This window comes from Gopherus flavomarginatus, chromosome 6, assembly GCF_025201925.1.
Source record: "Gopherus flavomarginatus isolate rGopFla2 chromosome 6, rGopFla2.mat.asm, whole genome shotgun sequence".
NCBI classification, from domain to species: domain Eukaryota; kingdom Metazoa; phylum Chordata; order Testudines; family Testudinidae; genus Gopherus; species Gopherus flavomarginatus.
In genome coordinates, this window is record NC_066622.1 from 41,916,758 (window position 1) to 41,929,702 (window position 12,945).

General features: G+C 37.9%; 2 protein-coding genes across 4 annotated transcripts in view; one reads left to right on the top strand and one right to left on the bottom strand.

The window, feature by feature from the left end:
• Positions 1 to 12,945, top strand: part of CENPP (centromere protein P) — a 294,323-nt gene that overhangs the window by 133,010 nt on the left and 148,368 nt on the right. The gene's annotated exons all lie outside the window — the stretch shown is intronic.
• ASPN (asporin) overlaps positions 10,413 to 12,945 on the bottom strand; it is a 34,416-nt gene continuing 31,883 nt past the window's right edge. For both annotated transcript variants that reach the window (XM_050957877.1, XM_050957876.1), the window contains exon 8: positions 10,413 to 11,673. In XM_050957877.1, coding sequence (XP_050813834.1) covers positions 11,482 to 11,673 — 192 coding nt within the window. In that variant the 3' untranslated portion in view covers positions 10,413 to 11,481. The remainder of the gene's footprint in view (positions 11,674 to 12,945) is intronic.

The window sequence follows — 12,945 nt, forward strand, 5'->3', positions numbered from 1 at the left end:
TATCCAGGAAGTGGATCTCTTGTGTGGACTGGTCCAGACTGAGGTTGATGGTGGGGTGGAAATCATTGAAATCATGGTGGAATTCCTCAAGGGCCTCCTTCCAATGGGTCCAGATGATGAAGATGTCATCAATAAAGGGCAAGTAGAGTAGGGGCTCTAGGGGACAAGAACTGAGGAAGCGTTGTTCTAAGTCAGCCATAAAAATGTTGGCATACTGTGGGGCCATGTGAGTACTCATAGCATTGCCGCTGACTTGAAGGTATAAGTTATCCTCAAATCTGAAATAGTTGTGGGTGAGTACAAGGTTCAACCACCAGGTTTGCCGTGACGTTATCGGGGATACTGTTCCTGATGGCTTGTAGTCCATCTCTTCAGTTACAACTTTTGATCAGAATTCATGCTTCTGTTTCAAAAAGGGAGGTTTCTTCCTAATTATTTTTGAAAGGACAGACTATACGGATAACATTTGTGTAAACCATAGACAAGTTGAAAAGTGTTTAGAAACGTTGGAAAGGAAAAAAGAAGATTAGGAAAAATAAGGACAAATGGTCATGGCTCTGAACTTGTAAGTGAATACTGGATGTCAAGACGCCCACTGTTCAGTTTTAGTTTTCTGGCCCACCTTCCCTTAGACATTTGAAATAGCTTTTACTGATGTCAATGAGCCAATAACACCCACAACTTCTGTTAAGAAAATTAAATAAGCTACTTGGATATAGCCTCCAATCAGGTGAATTATAGGAGGGAGGGAGTCCAGCTCTCTTGCATAGTGTTTACAGTTTAAATTTAGAACAATTGCAAAATTATTTAGTACAATATTAGGTATACCTTTTAAGATTGAAATGGAAGATCTATTTAATAATTTAGTATACAAGAAGACATCACTGTTACCTGAGATTGTAATTAAATATGAAATATTCACAGACTCCTAGATTGTAGTAGGGTCAAAAATCTAGTCGAATCATCAAATCTGACTTAGGTCAGACTAGATGCAAGACTATTGCTAGATAATTGCTGGTATTGTTCACAGTGAGTAACATTTGTGACTAGTCTTTAACTACTGAAGATCAAATAATGCTGTTTTGTTTAATTCAGTAGCACATAACTGAAAAGTAATTCATCACTGTGTGTATATGTGGATGGGAGAAGTTTCTTCTTAGGATCTATGTGGCAGATCTGAACCTTTTTTCTAACCAAACATGTTTGTAGAGAATGCTTTTTAAGTGATTAGTTTAAGGGAGAATGAATATAGACAAAACAGTAGTAGTTTAGAGAAGTGTTTTCCAAACATCCAAAAGTTGAACAGCCTTTATGAAACCAATCTCATCCATCTTTATGAACTGTTAGAAGTCTGAACATCTTAATTATAGGTCTTCCAGTCCCCTGAGTAGTCCTTGGCGTCTGCTACGCTTTGGGAAATGTTGGTGTATATCTTAATAATATGGTATTACCTCTGCTTTTTGAGGCTATGTCTATACTTACGGTTGCATGTAAAGTACATTTACTGTAGACAATGAGGCATTGTGTAGGCAAGTAACGACACACTGCAATCTTAGGGTGTGTACCCTACATGGCTCTTGAGACTCCCAAGCAGTGCCTCCCACGTTTATGCTGCTGTTTGTAGCAGTTTAATGTCCTGCTGCTGGAGCCTTTCTCTGCTGCAGGGAAAGGCTCTGGCGTGGGGAAGATAGTGGGGAAAAAGCTCTGGCAACTCCCCATTGCTGTAGCCTTTCTCCTCAGGGAGCTGCCAGAGCGTTTTCCCGCTTCAGGGAAAGTGTCTGGCAGGGGGAGAATAGGGGAAAGATTCCAGCCTCCTCAGTGTGGACATAACTGGCTTTTCACTGCAGCATGTAGCTGCGCATATTCTACACACCTCTGCCAGTGTAGGCATGTCCTTACATGCTTTGATTAGCAGTTAAATAGTTCTGTTGATACCTAAAGTATCATCTTTGGCACGAGTTAGCTCCCATTTAAATAAATTAATGCTGCTGTTTCAGGCTGTCTGCAAACTCAGGCAGACATCTCTATGTTGGTCACACTTCATACTTTGAAAGTTTTCTTCAGAACTAGAATAATTAGACAGGTTTTTTTAAATTGAAAGCTGAAACTGAAGAACAAATGAGAGAGTTGTCCTTGTCCCACTTCCACCCCAGCTAGTCTTCATCCCCTTTCTCTCATGCTTTAGGAGGCAGTGGCTTACGAAGTGCAAAAGTATCTTCAATTTATCAACAAAACCATCTCTAATGGATAGGGCTCTCCCATGTAAATTTGTGAATACTTTAAGTTGGTCTGACAATTGGGTTCATGATTACTGAATGAATATATTGATTAACCTCAATAGGAGTTTGTCTGAAATATAGGCAGGAAGGAGAAGAATGGCCCAAGATAATCACCTATCGGCAAACACTTAAGAGTGGTTAAGGGACAATGCCAGGACTGTTAGCTTTGATTAATCTATCCTTGGTCTCCAGCCAGCCTGCAAAACTAGGTTGACCAGGAATGGCTAGGACCCATAATACAGAAGGTCAAAAGATCTCTGATAAAATAAAAAGGGACCCTCTCAAGAGAGGAGTGGCAAGTGTTTGGGGGGACCAAACTGAGACAGGACCTCTCTGGGGGTGTCTGCGAAGAGGTTAGGCATGCCCAGTTTACCATCAGGTGATGGTAAATCTTTAGTTAAGATGGACGTGTTTGTCATATAGGCAGTTATTTTAAAATCCATTTTTTTCTGAGACCTCTGTTCTTACTACAAAATAAATAATGCCTTTGTTTAAGATGGATGTTCTGTCACTATACACCACTGGTCACAGACTCCTGGAGAGAAGAAATAAGGTGTTCAAATCAGTTGAACCTGTGAACTTAATAATGATGGATACACCCCAGGTTGTTCTAGCTCATCTCCTTTTCTAAGAGTGGGAGAATTGTGAAATTCTGCCCCAGGATAGGTAAAAAACACGAGACTTAATGCCTGAAAAAGTGTGCTGTCCCCATAAAGGGGACAGAATTGCAGCTCTCCCTGTACAAACCCGGCTGAGAGATAACATGTAGAACCGAGAATATTACTTTTGCTTTTGTTGTAATCAGTGGTTAATTGGCTTCATTATCCTCATGTGGCATAGAGCACTGCGTTTCAAAAACCATGCAGTATTATCAGCTAAATCGTGCTTTTTTAACTTATTTCTTTAGATATAGATCCTATTGCCAAAAAAGTGCTCAGTCACTGTATGTAAAATAATATAATTAAAAAACCTGTTATTTTTCCATAATAGACTGTTCCTTTAATCCTGAAGTCAGGTACTTATGAGGAACAAAGGGAGTGGCATGGCTGAAGTTGGTCTTAATTTTGAAAGGTCTTGATTTTATTTTTTAAGCATAAATTAGTTTTAGTCATAGGAGTTTGGGTTTCAAAATGTATAGATTTACTTTGTGTTTGTTCTCCCTTTTAAGATAGATTTGAAATAAATCCTTGTCACTGTATATAACACATGTGGTTTATACAAATTGAGTGTACAGTATTTCTCTGGTTGTGTAGGTTAGAATCCAGACTTTACAGTATTTTGAAATAGGTTTTTAAAAGTGTATTGTTTCATTAAAAATGTGTAGTTACTTGATTAATAATAATACCTACCTCTTCTATAACATTTTACATCAGTAGAACACAAAGCTCTTTACAAAGGAGGCTGATCAGTATCTGTATCCTCATTTTACTGATGGGGAAACTGGGACACAGAGCCCAAATGAGTTCTCAAAGTCACCCAGCAGGCTAATGGTAGAACTGGGAATAGAATCTAGGCCTCCTAAATCCTGGTCCAGTACTCTGTAATGATTACGCTAATCTGTCAAATGAACTTAAAGCCTTTAAGTGATGTATTCTGTTTTGATTGCTACAGTACAGTTGAGTATAGGTGTTTTTACTGCATTAACTTATTTTTCTAACTCTCTACAGAAATACTGCTTTACTTGATATCCTGTGATTAGGCTGCCATCCTCTGGTGGAATTTTGGTAACAGTTGTGCTGTAAGGAATTGTTAAATTCAAAGAAAAAAGAGCAAAGAAAAAGATCTATTGTCCTTTTATAAGGCTGTTTTAGAAAATGTGTGCTACAACATAAATTTTATGGAGTTTGGTGAATACGGGACTGAGGAGAACTGATTGTCAGAAATTTAAATAAAAGTTTAAATTTTATTTTTAAAACTTAAATAAAAGTTTAAATTTTATTTAAATAAAAGTGTGGGTGGAGGAGAGATTCCTGTGTTTAAACAGATGCCCTGCTGGCAGGGTCCAACAGAATAGCATCAATAAAGATAAAAAGTATTTGCATCAGGCACGCTTCGACTTTTTCACATGTGCTTACAGCTGTGGACCAAACAAAGGCTGGGAGTGCAGTTTCCTCCCCACTTTTCTGTATCTTTCTGCTTTGCTCTAGATGGGATTAGTCAGGAATTGGTTAGTTTCAAACATTGCTGGTTTTGTAAATTGGGTCCTGAGTAGTTCATGGGCTAGTGTATAGTAAGCTGCTAATTAGAAGTGTGATACATAAAGGCAATTTATTCCCTTGGCCCTCCAGGAATTAATACTGGAGATTTGCAGGTGTTTGGCGCAACTGAGTTTTGGGTTTGAGATTCTTCTTATATGTGCAGAGATAAACAGATTATCATATGTAGGTTTGTAACAGAATGGGATAAGTCTGGGTGTAATTGTGAACTCTATTTTTTTTATTGTAACCTTCATAGTGTATTGTGTCCCCCATTTGGTATCATCTGCTGAACAAGCACTTAAACATATCCAAGATTATTATGGTGTATTTCAATCAGCTACCATGCCCAGGAAATGGGTTTGACATCTTGTTGAAGTAGGGCTGGGTATGTGACATGTTCAAAAATAATTGGTCAATTGACTGTCGCGTATTGGTTAAATATTTTAAAATGTCAAAATGATTATAGCAGTAATTTATTAGAAGAGTAACAATAGTAACAACAAAGAGTAAGACTTCATGGTCTTCAATAGGCTTTGCCTTATAGAGACTTATGCCTAATTACAAAAAACAGGTTACTTAACTGAGTTATGTTAACTTAGATATACATGAAACTTTCTGCTAACAACAGGAAACAGAAATTCTGATACTAGTTCATTCAGACCTGTGTTCCATCTAGTTGAAGTACTTAAGAAAAAATTGCAGACAAACTTGCATAAAACAGATGTGAGATAATCTGCCCTCTACATTATATTTCCTCCTAACCCCAATAGTTACTTTAGTATAAAATGGAAGATTGGTTTACTCCCTGAAGTTTGAAGTTTAATATTGCTTCCACAATTTTTTAACATTAACTTTTACAATTATGGATATTCCTGTAATCCATTTAAATGTCCATTTTCTTTTTAAACTTTCTTGCTAAACTTTGAGCCTTGCAGCATCCTCTAGTAATGATTTCCACATATTAATTACGCCTTATGAGAAAAAAGTATTTCCTTTTGTGGGTTTTGAATTTTCCACCTTTTAATTTCTTTGACTGTCCCCTTGTTCTTGTGTTATAAAACAGGGAGAAAAGAAACCCCACATCTACCTTCTCTGTACCATTCATTACTATATGTGGGGCTGGTAGCAACACCTATTATTAAGGCTGCCTAACACATCTCATTATAGGACCCTGGTTTCAGTTGCTTCTAAGGCTATGTCTTCAATACCTGCCGTATCGGCGGGTAGCAATTGATTGCTCGGGGATCGATATATCGCGTCTCATCTAGACGCGATATATCGATCCCTGAACGCGCTTATATTGATTCTGGAACTCCACCAACCCAAACGGAGTTGCGGAGTCGACATGGGGAGCCGCAGACATCGATCCCGTGCCGTGAGGACGGTGAGTAATTCGATCTTAGATACTTCGACTTCAGCTACATTATTCACGTAGCTGAAGTTGCGTATCTGAGATCGATTTTCCCCCATAGTGTAGACCAGCCCTAACATTGCAAAATTGTAACGGCTTGGGTTAAAATATCCCATGCTGGGTGTCTGCCTCAAGCTGATTGATTGATTGATTTTCAGCTAAAACATTCTGCTGTTTCAGAGAACGACGATAGGGGAAAATTCATTGTTTGCCTGTGTTAGATTGACCTTTTATTTGAAAAGCTATAGTGGGCTTGAAATTTGGTGGGTGGGCGCCCTTTTAGTCAGGGATGTATTCTGTGCTATCCCTGTAAAAATCTACTCTGATTTTCCTAAGTGGTAAGCCTTTGAAAAGTCGGAGTTAGTGCATGCTCAGCAGAGACTTCTTAGAGTTTAACTAAAATCTCTGAAGATTCTTTCTGCAATGGACATGCTGCAGCCCAGGGCTGAGCAGGGCTTGCCCTGTATTTGCAGCTCTGGATTGCTATGGGATATTCAAGGGCTAAGTCTGGGAACCAGAACTGAAAGTAGGGAAAGCTCTCTTCTGTGTTATGAATACCTCTTCTGCAGGACCTAGAGAGCATGGAGGAGGTAGCTGCCTGATTCATATCCAGAGAGGACAAGGGATAGGGGAAGTAAATTGGATTAAAGAGCATGGGACTGGAAGCTGGTGTGGGGGGCGGAAAATGGGAGTTGGCATGTGGGGGAGACGGGCTGTGATCTGAGGAGGATAATGAGGGCCTATGAGGTAGGGGTGCAGTGAGACTGAGATTTGATGAGGAGCTTGAGGTTGGAAACTGGGGCTGCCTCGGCAAAGTGACAGGAACTTGGAGCAAGGGGGAGTGGTATTGGGGAGGAGCAGAGTCAGATCTGATGAAAAACCAGAGTGGAGGTGAGAACTGGGATTTGCTGGGCAAGAAGACTGGGATGAGGATTCAGGGGTAAGGAAGAGAGAGAACTCTAACAGAGGCAGGTTGGAGCAGATTGGTCAGAAGAGGTCAAGCATGTGGGGAGAAGGGAATTAGGCAGAAAAGTCTATGTCAGGGATCTCAAACTCAAATCACTGTGAGGGCCACATGAAGACTAGTACATTGGCCCAAGGGCCGCATCACTGACACCTTTTCATACAACAATACAAAAGTATAGTCAAAAATGAAAAAAATGAAGAGTAATATAGTATGCTATTAAAAGTCAATGTATTAACTTTTTAAAAACTGTAATGTGAAAAGTCAATGCTAATTTTGTCAGTCTTTTCATTTTTGGCCATTTAGCTGGCAGCGTTTTGCATCAACCAGTCTTAAGGGCTGTGAAGAAAGGTTAGAAGCCTGGGTAAAATCCCTGTGTCGTTTGTATTCCTTTCAAATTTTTCCCTCACTACTGTGCCTGGATTAAGATTTCAGCTAGGCAGTGACAATGAATATGAGATGCAATTTGCCTACAGACAAATCTTGCTAGGATTGTGCTGTAGGTGAATGTTCAGCTATTTCAGCATTTCTCTTCCCCCTGTTGCATTCCCAGGATGCTCTAATCCAGGGATCTCAAACTCAAATGACCACGGGGGCCACATGAAGACTAATGCATTGTCCGGAGGGCCGCATCACTGACACCCCCCCTGGCTGCCCCTGGCCCCACCTCCACTCCACCCCTTCCATGAGGCCCCGCCCCTGCCCCATCTCTTCTCCACCTCCTCCCCTGAGTGCACGGCTCCCCGCTTCTCCTCCCTTCCTCCTGGAAAGTACTAAGCGCCACCAACAGCGTTGGCGGCGGGAAGCGCCTGGAGGTAGGCAGAAGAAAAAGAGTAATGTAGTATAGTATTAAAATATAGTATGCTATTAAAAGTCAATTTATTAACTTTTTTAACAACTTCTTTAACTGTAATGTGAAAATTCAGTGTTAATTTTGACAGTCATTTTATTTTTGGCCACTTAGCTGGCAGCATTTTGCATCAACCAGAGCATCAATATTAGGTTTGATATCCTGAGACGAAACCAATCTCAGTGTCGCTTTCAAATGTTCATGAGTGAACCTTGATCTTAACACAGTTTTGTTAATCTTCATGGAAGAGAAAAACTGTTCACATATATATACTTCCACACATTGCCATTATCCTTGCGGAAGCAGAGAATAACATGGGAAATCTTTCTTGTGAAAGATACCTGTAGAATTCTGGAATTCCAACATCTGTAGACTTCTGCTTCAAAATGGTGTCACACTGAAGCTCCACTAACTCCATCTGCATTTCCTTTGCAACATTGTCAGTTTCCACAGCAAATGGTGGGGAAAAAGTTAAAAATATGGTTCAAGTGCCTTGAAATCTTTAAAATGCACATCAAACTGTTTGTATAAGTTAGAAATGATCTCTGCATATTCTTTCAAGGATTTGGGTTCAACTTTTCCTAAGGAATTTCAGAGTCGAGAAATGAACCAAATTGCCAGCAGTCAGCTATTTCCCCCACAAAGTAAGCTTAACTTTGAATGACATAACACTGTCATACATCTGTGTTATCACCTATTTTCTACCCTGAAGTTTCAAATTCAGTGCATTCAGGTGATCAATTACATCTGTTAGAAAAGTAAGATTGCAGATAAAAGTGGAATCAGCAAGCTGTGGAACCTCCTTGTTCTTCATTTTCATGAAGTAATCAATCTCCTCTCTCAGTGCAAAAAAACACTTCAAAACATTTCCACGACTCAGCCATCTAACTTGAGTGCGATACAGAAGTTCCCCATATTCCCTGTCTCTAGCTGCTAGAAAAGAAGTGAACTGTCTGTGATTCAGCCCTCATGCATGTATAAAATTAACAGTTTTTACAGCTACATCCATAACTTCCTTCATTTGTAGACTTTTACTACACAGGGCTTCTTAGTGCAAAATACAATGTATACTGTTGAAGCTAATTCCTAATATACCTCTACCTTGAGGTTACGTGTCCCGATATAACACGAATTTGGATATAACGTGGTAAAGCAGTGCTCTGGGGGGAGGGAGGGGCTGCACACTCTGGTGGATCAAAGCAAGTTCAATATAACGCGGTTTCATCTATAACACGGTAAGATTTTTTGACTCCTGAGGACAGCGTTATATTGAGGTAGAGGTGTATATTGAGGCTGTTCAGTTTGGTCTTCAATAATCCAACTACACCAACGTTTTCAGAGCACACTGATGGTGCACCGTCAGTAGCCAAAGATACGAGTTTGTTCCATGGCAGCGCAGCTTTTTCAATATACTCTTCCAGTCCTTGAAATATGTCACATCCCGTTGTGGTACCCTTCAGTGGCATTAAGTCTAGCAATTCTTCAGTTATATTCAAAGTGCAATCTACACCTCTAATGAACACTGCACACCGTGCGGTATCTGATACATCTGTACTCTCATCAAGAGCAATTGAAAATGCTTTGAAGTCTTTTGCCATTTGAATCAATTGTTTTTGCACATTATCAGCTAAATCCGTTATCCTGCAGGCAACTGTATTGGCAGATAAGCTTATGCCTTCAAAAACTTTCTTCATGTCAAGACATAAAATTTCGCTGGCTTTCATAAGACATTCTTTTACGAATAAGCTTTCTGTAAAAGGTTGCGATGATTTAGCTATCATTTCGCTTATCACAAAACTTGCTCTTACTGAATCTTCGATAGTCTTGTTAATCCCCGACAAGAAATTTCTTTGCTTGGCAAATCCTGCTTTAAGTTGCTGAACTTTTTCCTCTTGGATTTTTCCAGTGAATGCATTATATTTTTTCAGGGTGCATTGTGTCGTAGTGCCGACACATGTTATACTCCTTGGGAACAGCAATCGTTTGCTGACAAATAAGGCTTTGAATTTTATCTTTGTGAAAAAATATACATTTTCTCATTTGTCTTGAAAAACTCTCTTTTCTTCTTGTTTTGACTCATATTCCAGAAACTTTTCTGATCACAAAAATTGTGCAGTACAATCAGAAAAGACTGTGGAGTTAAAGTCAAAATAAGAAATTGTGCTGAGTGGAGAATGTTTAGAAGACTTTATCTAAAGACTTCTATATAACAAAGTGAATAATCTTTTTGAACATCATCTAAGAGAAAAAAGTAAGAGGGAGAGGGCGGTTGAATTTTCTTGCAATATTGCTTGCATACAGTACCTTTCTTCATCACTTTCCACTAGAACTTCAAATAAAGAAAACACGGAACTTGGTGCTTTAGTAAAACAAAATATAGTGTTAAATTATTTTCAATGTGTGCAGAACTGGAACAAAGAATAATACAAGGAAAGCCTAAAAAGAACTATAAGAGTTTACTTTGAGATACCTACAGAAATTATACGTATCAATTTTTATAATTGTGTGCTGGGAGTATGTTGCAAAAATAATGCTTAAAAAATAATAAACTGAGTGGTGAGTGATGATGTATATGTTATCGATATTCCACTCAGACAGGATAGACCAAAGCATGACAAAATAACTTGGTTTCAATCCAACCTTTTTATTAAAAGACTTACATTTCAGAGTAATCTTTAAGTTCATTTAATTTATGATGAATACAAGTAACAAATATACACTAAATAGGTATATAAAATATCCATTTTATACAGTACTGTCAGTATTTCATATTTTGCACGTTATCCAACATAAGCAGTTATGTCAATTACATTTATATTATACATTGCTTATATTCAGCAATGTTGGAGTACTTTTAGATAATTAATTACTATTGTGGTTTATGTAATGTCAAATGTAAAAAATCATATTTAAAGTAAAGAACATGATTACAGTTTATATATATAAAATGTTACTATTTTTGTGCTGCCCTACAGAGGTTTTAATAACAGCTCCTAACAAGCTTGAAGCAGATGGCAAATTTTGAATGCTGCCTTTTAGTATTCAGAGAGCATACAATTACGTTGGTAGCAAAACACTGATGGACATTTATGATTAAGAGTTGCAATAATAAATACTAAAAAGCTATGAGTTTTTAAGGTCTTAATTCTAAGGTGTCAAACCCAATTTCATTTAACTAAAAAGACTAAATATAATCTGGTTTAGTGACATTAGAAGAACTAGAGCAACATCAAATTTGAATTACCATACCTTTTTAATTGCTCTTAGTCAATTTATTTTACCAGTGAAAAATCTGACACACTACATCTGATATTTTTTGTTTGCAAATTTTTATGCATTCTATATACACTTTTTAAAATAAAATATTTTCAGTACTGAAAAAAGTCATGATAGAAATTTTTTTTTTTACTTAATGCTTTGCATTGCTTCTGTATTGGAAAAAAACAGACAAAGTAGATTTAAGTAAACAATTTAAAATCTGTAACAGGAAACATCAAAGTACAGTTTCCAGTTCAGTTTCCAAGAGTCGTCCTTTCCTTGAAAATCAAGGTTTTTGCATAATTTACTCAAAAATGTAAGTTTAACATCAGATAAAACAAAGGACTGCTAAAGTATATTGTGTTTCTAGTTTACAGTCTCTAAATTAGTGTAAATATTTTGTAAACTGGTTAAAGGGTGTAAAATTGCCCTTTTACAATAGATTTCAAGTATTGTAAAACCAGCAACATAACATGTCTATTTAAACATAGTTTTGGAATATGCAAACTTCTGTATCACTTTCAGTAATTCCCAAGCTGCACGCTATTTCTGCCTAAAATACAACGGAACGTTGCAGGTTGAACTTCCCAGTATTTCACAGGGTTGTTGAATAAGCTAATGCCACTGTATAATGTCTTCTTCATGCTTCCTCCTGTTGGACAGAAATCATTTACTCCCACTTTTGCAATATTATTAGAGTGAAGGAAGACAACCTGTAGGAATAAGAAAGAGAAAAATATGTGATAACGTCTAGTAGATAAAGTAGGGAAAAACATACTGATGCAGTCATTGACAAAAAAAAATTATAATTTGGATTTTCTGTAGAGCAGTTGGATGTAAGACCCTATAGTATCAACAGTTGAAAGTCAAGAGGTAATAGGTCACTAGAAAGGGGATTTTTCCATCGTTTTGCAAAATTGTGTCAGATTTAATTTATTATCCTGTTATCACAGTGCTTTGACTATATGCATAACATACCAGTATACCTTTTCCTTTAACATGTGCATTCACTAGTATGTGTATTGTATTAACTGTAAACAGCGTAGAGACTTAGGCCAGCTCTGTGCTAGAAAAAGTATAGTTATATCCGCAAACCCTCTTAATATAAACAAAGCTTATAAAAGAAATAAGTAATTCCAGTAAAACCACTTATATGCTGGTATAACTGGATCTACACTCGGGCTTTTGCCAGTACAGTAATGTCACAAAAAACACCACCGCGCCATAGTTTCTAGTGTAGACCTGGCCTTAGGCCTAAATCTGTTTCTCGCACTACCAGCCTGAGTAGCTAGCCTGCTCCTGAAGAATTTCAGAGGAGTAAGTTGAAGATAGCTTTGCCCCCACAGGAGTGAAGTTATTTAAAGCACACTACTTGAACCCAAAGGCATTAAGTGAACTCTGTGGTGCTAGCATTCCCTAAACACATCTCCCCAAGCTCTGCGCTCTGTGCCAAGGTGTACATCAGCTGAGTAGTTTACCCACATGTTCCTCTCCGTCTAAACCTCCTAGGCAGTGGAACTACTCTGGAAATTGTACTTGCATTGGGAAACTTCATATTCATTGAGGTGAGAGCACTTTGTTTTGGCATTTCTGAAACAAAATGTTTGTTTTTTTCAGTTTGAAACATCTTTTTGTTTCATATTCCCTTTGTTTTTTAAATAAAAAACTTTAGAATGTTCAAAATGAAAATATTTCATTTTGAAATGTCAGCATAAAAGTTTTGTTTGACCCAAAATTATTTTTTTGACTTTTCAATTCACGAGAAATAACAAAAAGTTTTGGGTTTGGTTTAACTTGAAACTATTTTTTTCTTGGCTTTTCAGAATTGCCAGCAAACCAGAAAATTTATTTGCATAGATCTGTATGGGCTTGTCTACGTGGTGATTATTCTGGAATAACAGCAAGGAGTCCTTGTGGCACCTTAGGGTATGTCTTCACTACCGGCCAGATCGGCGGGCAGTGATCAATCTAGCGGGGATCGATTT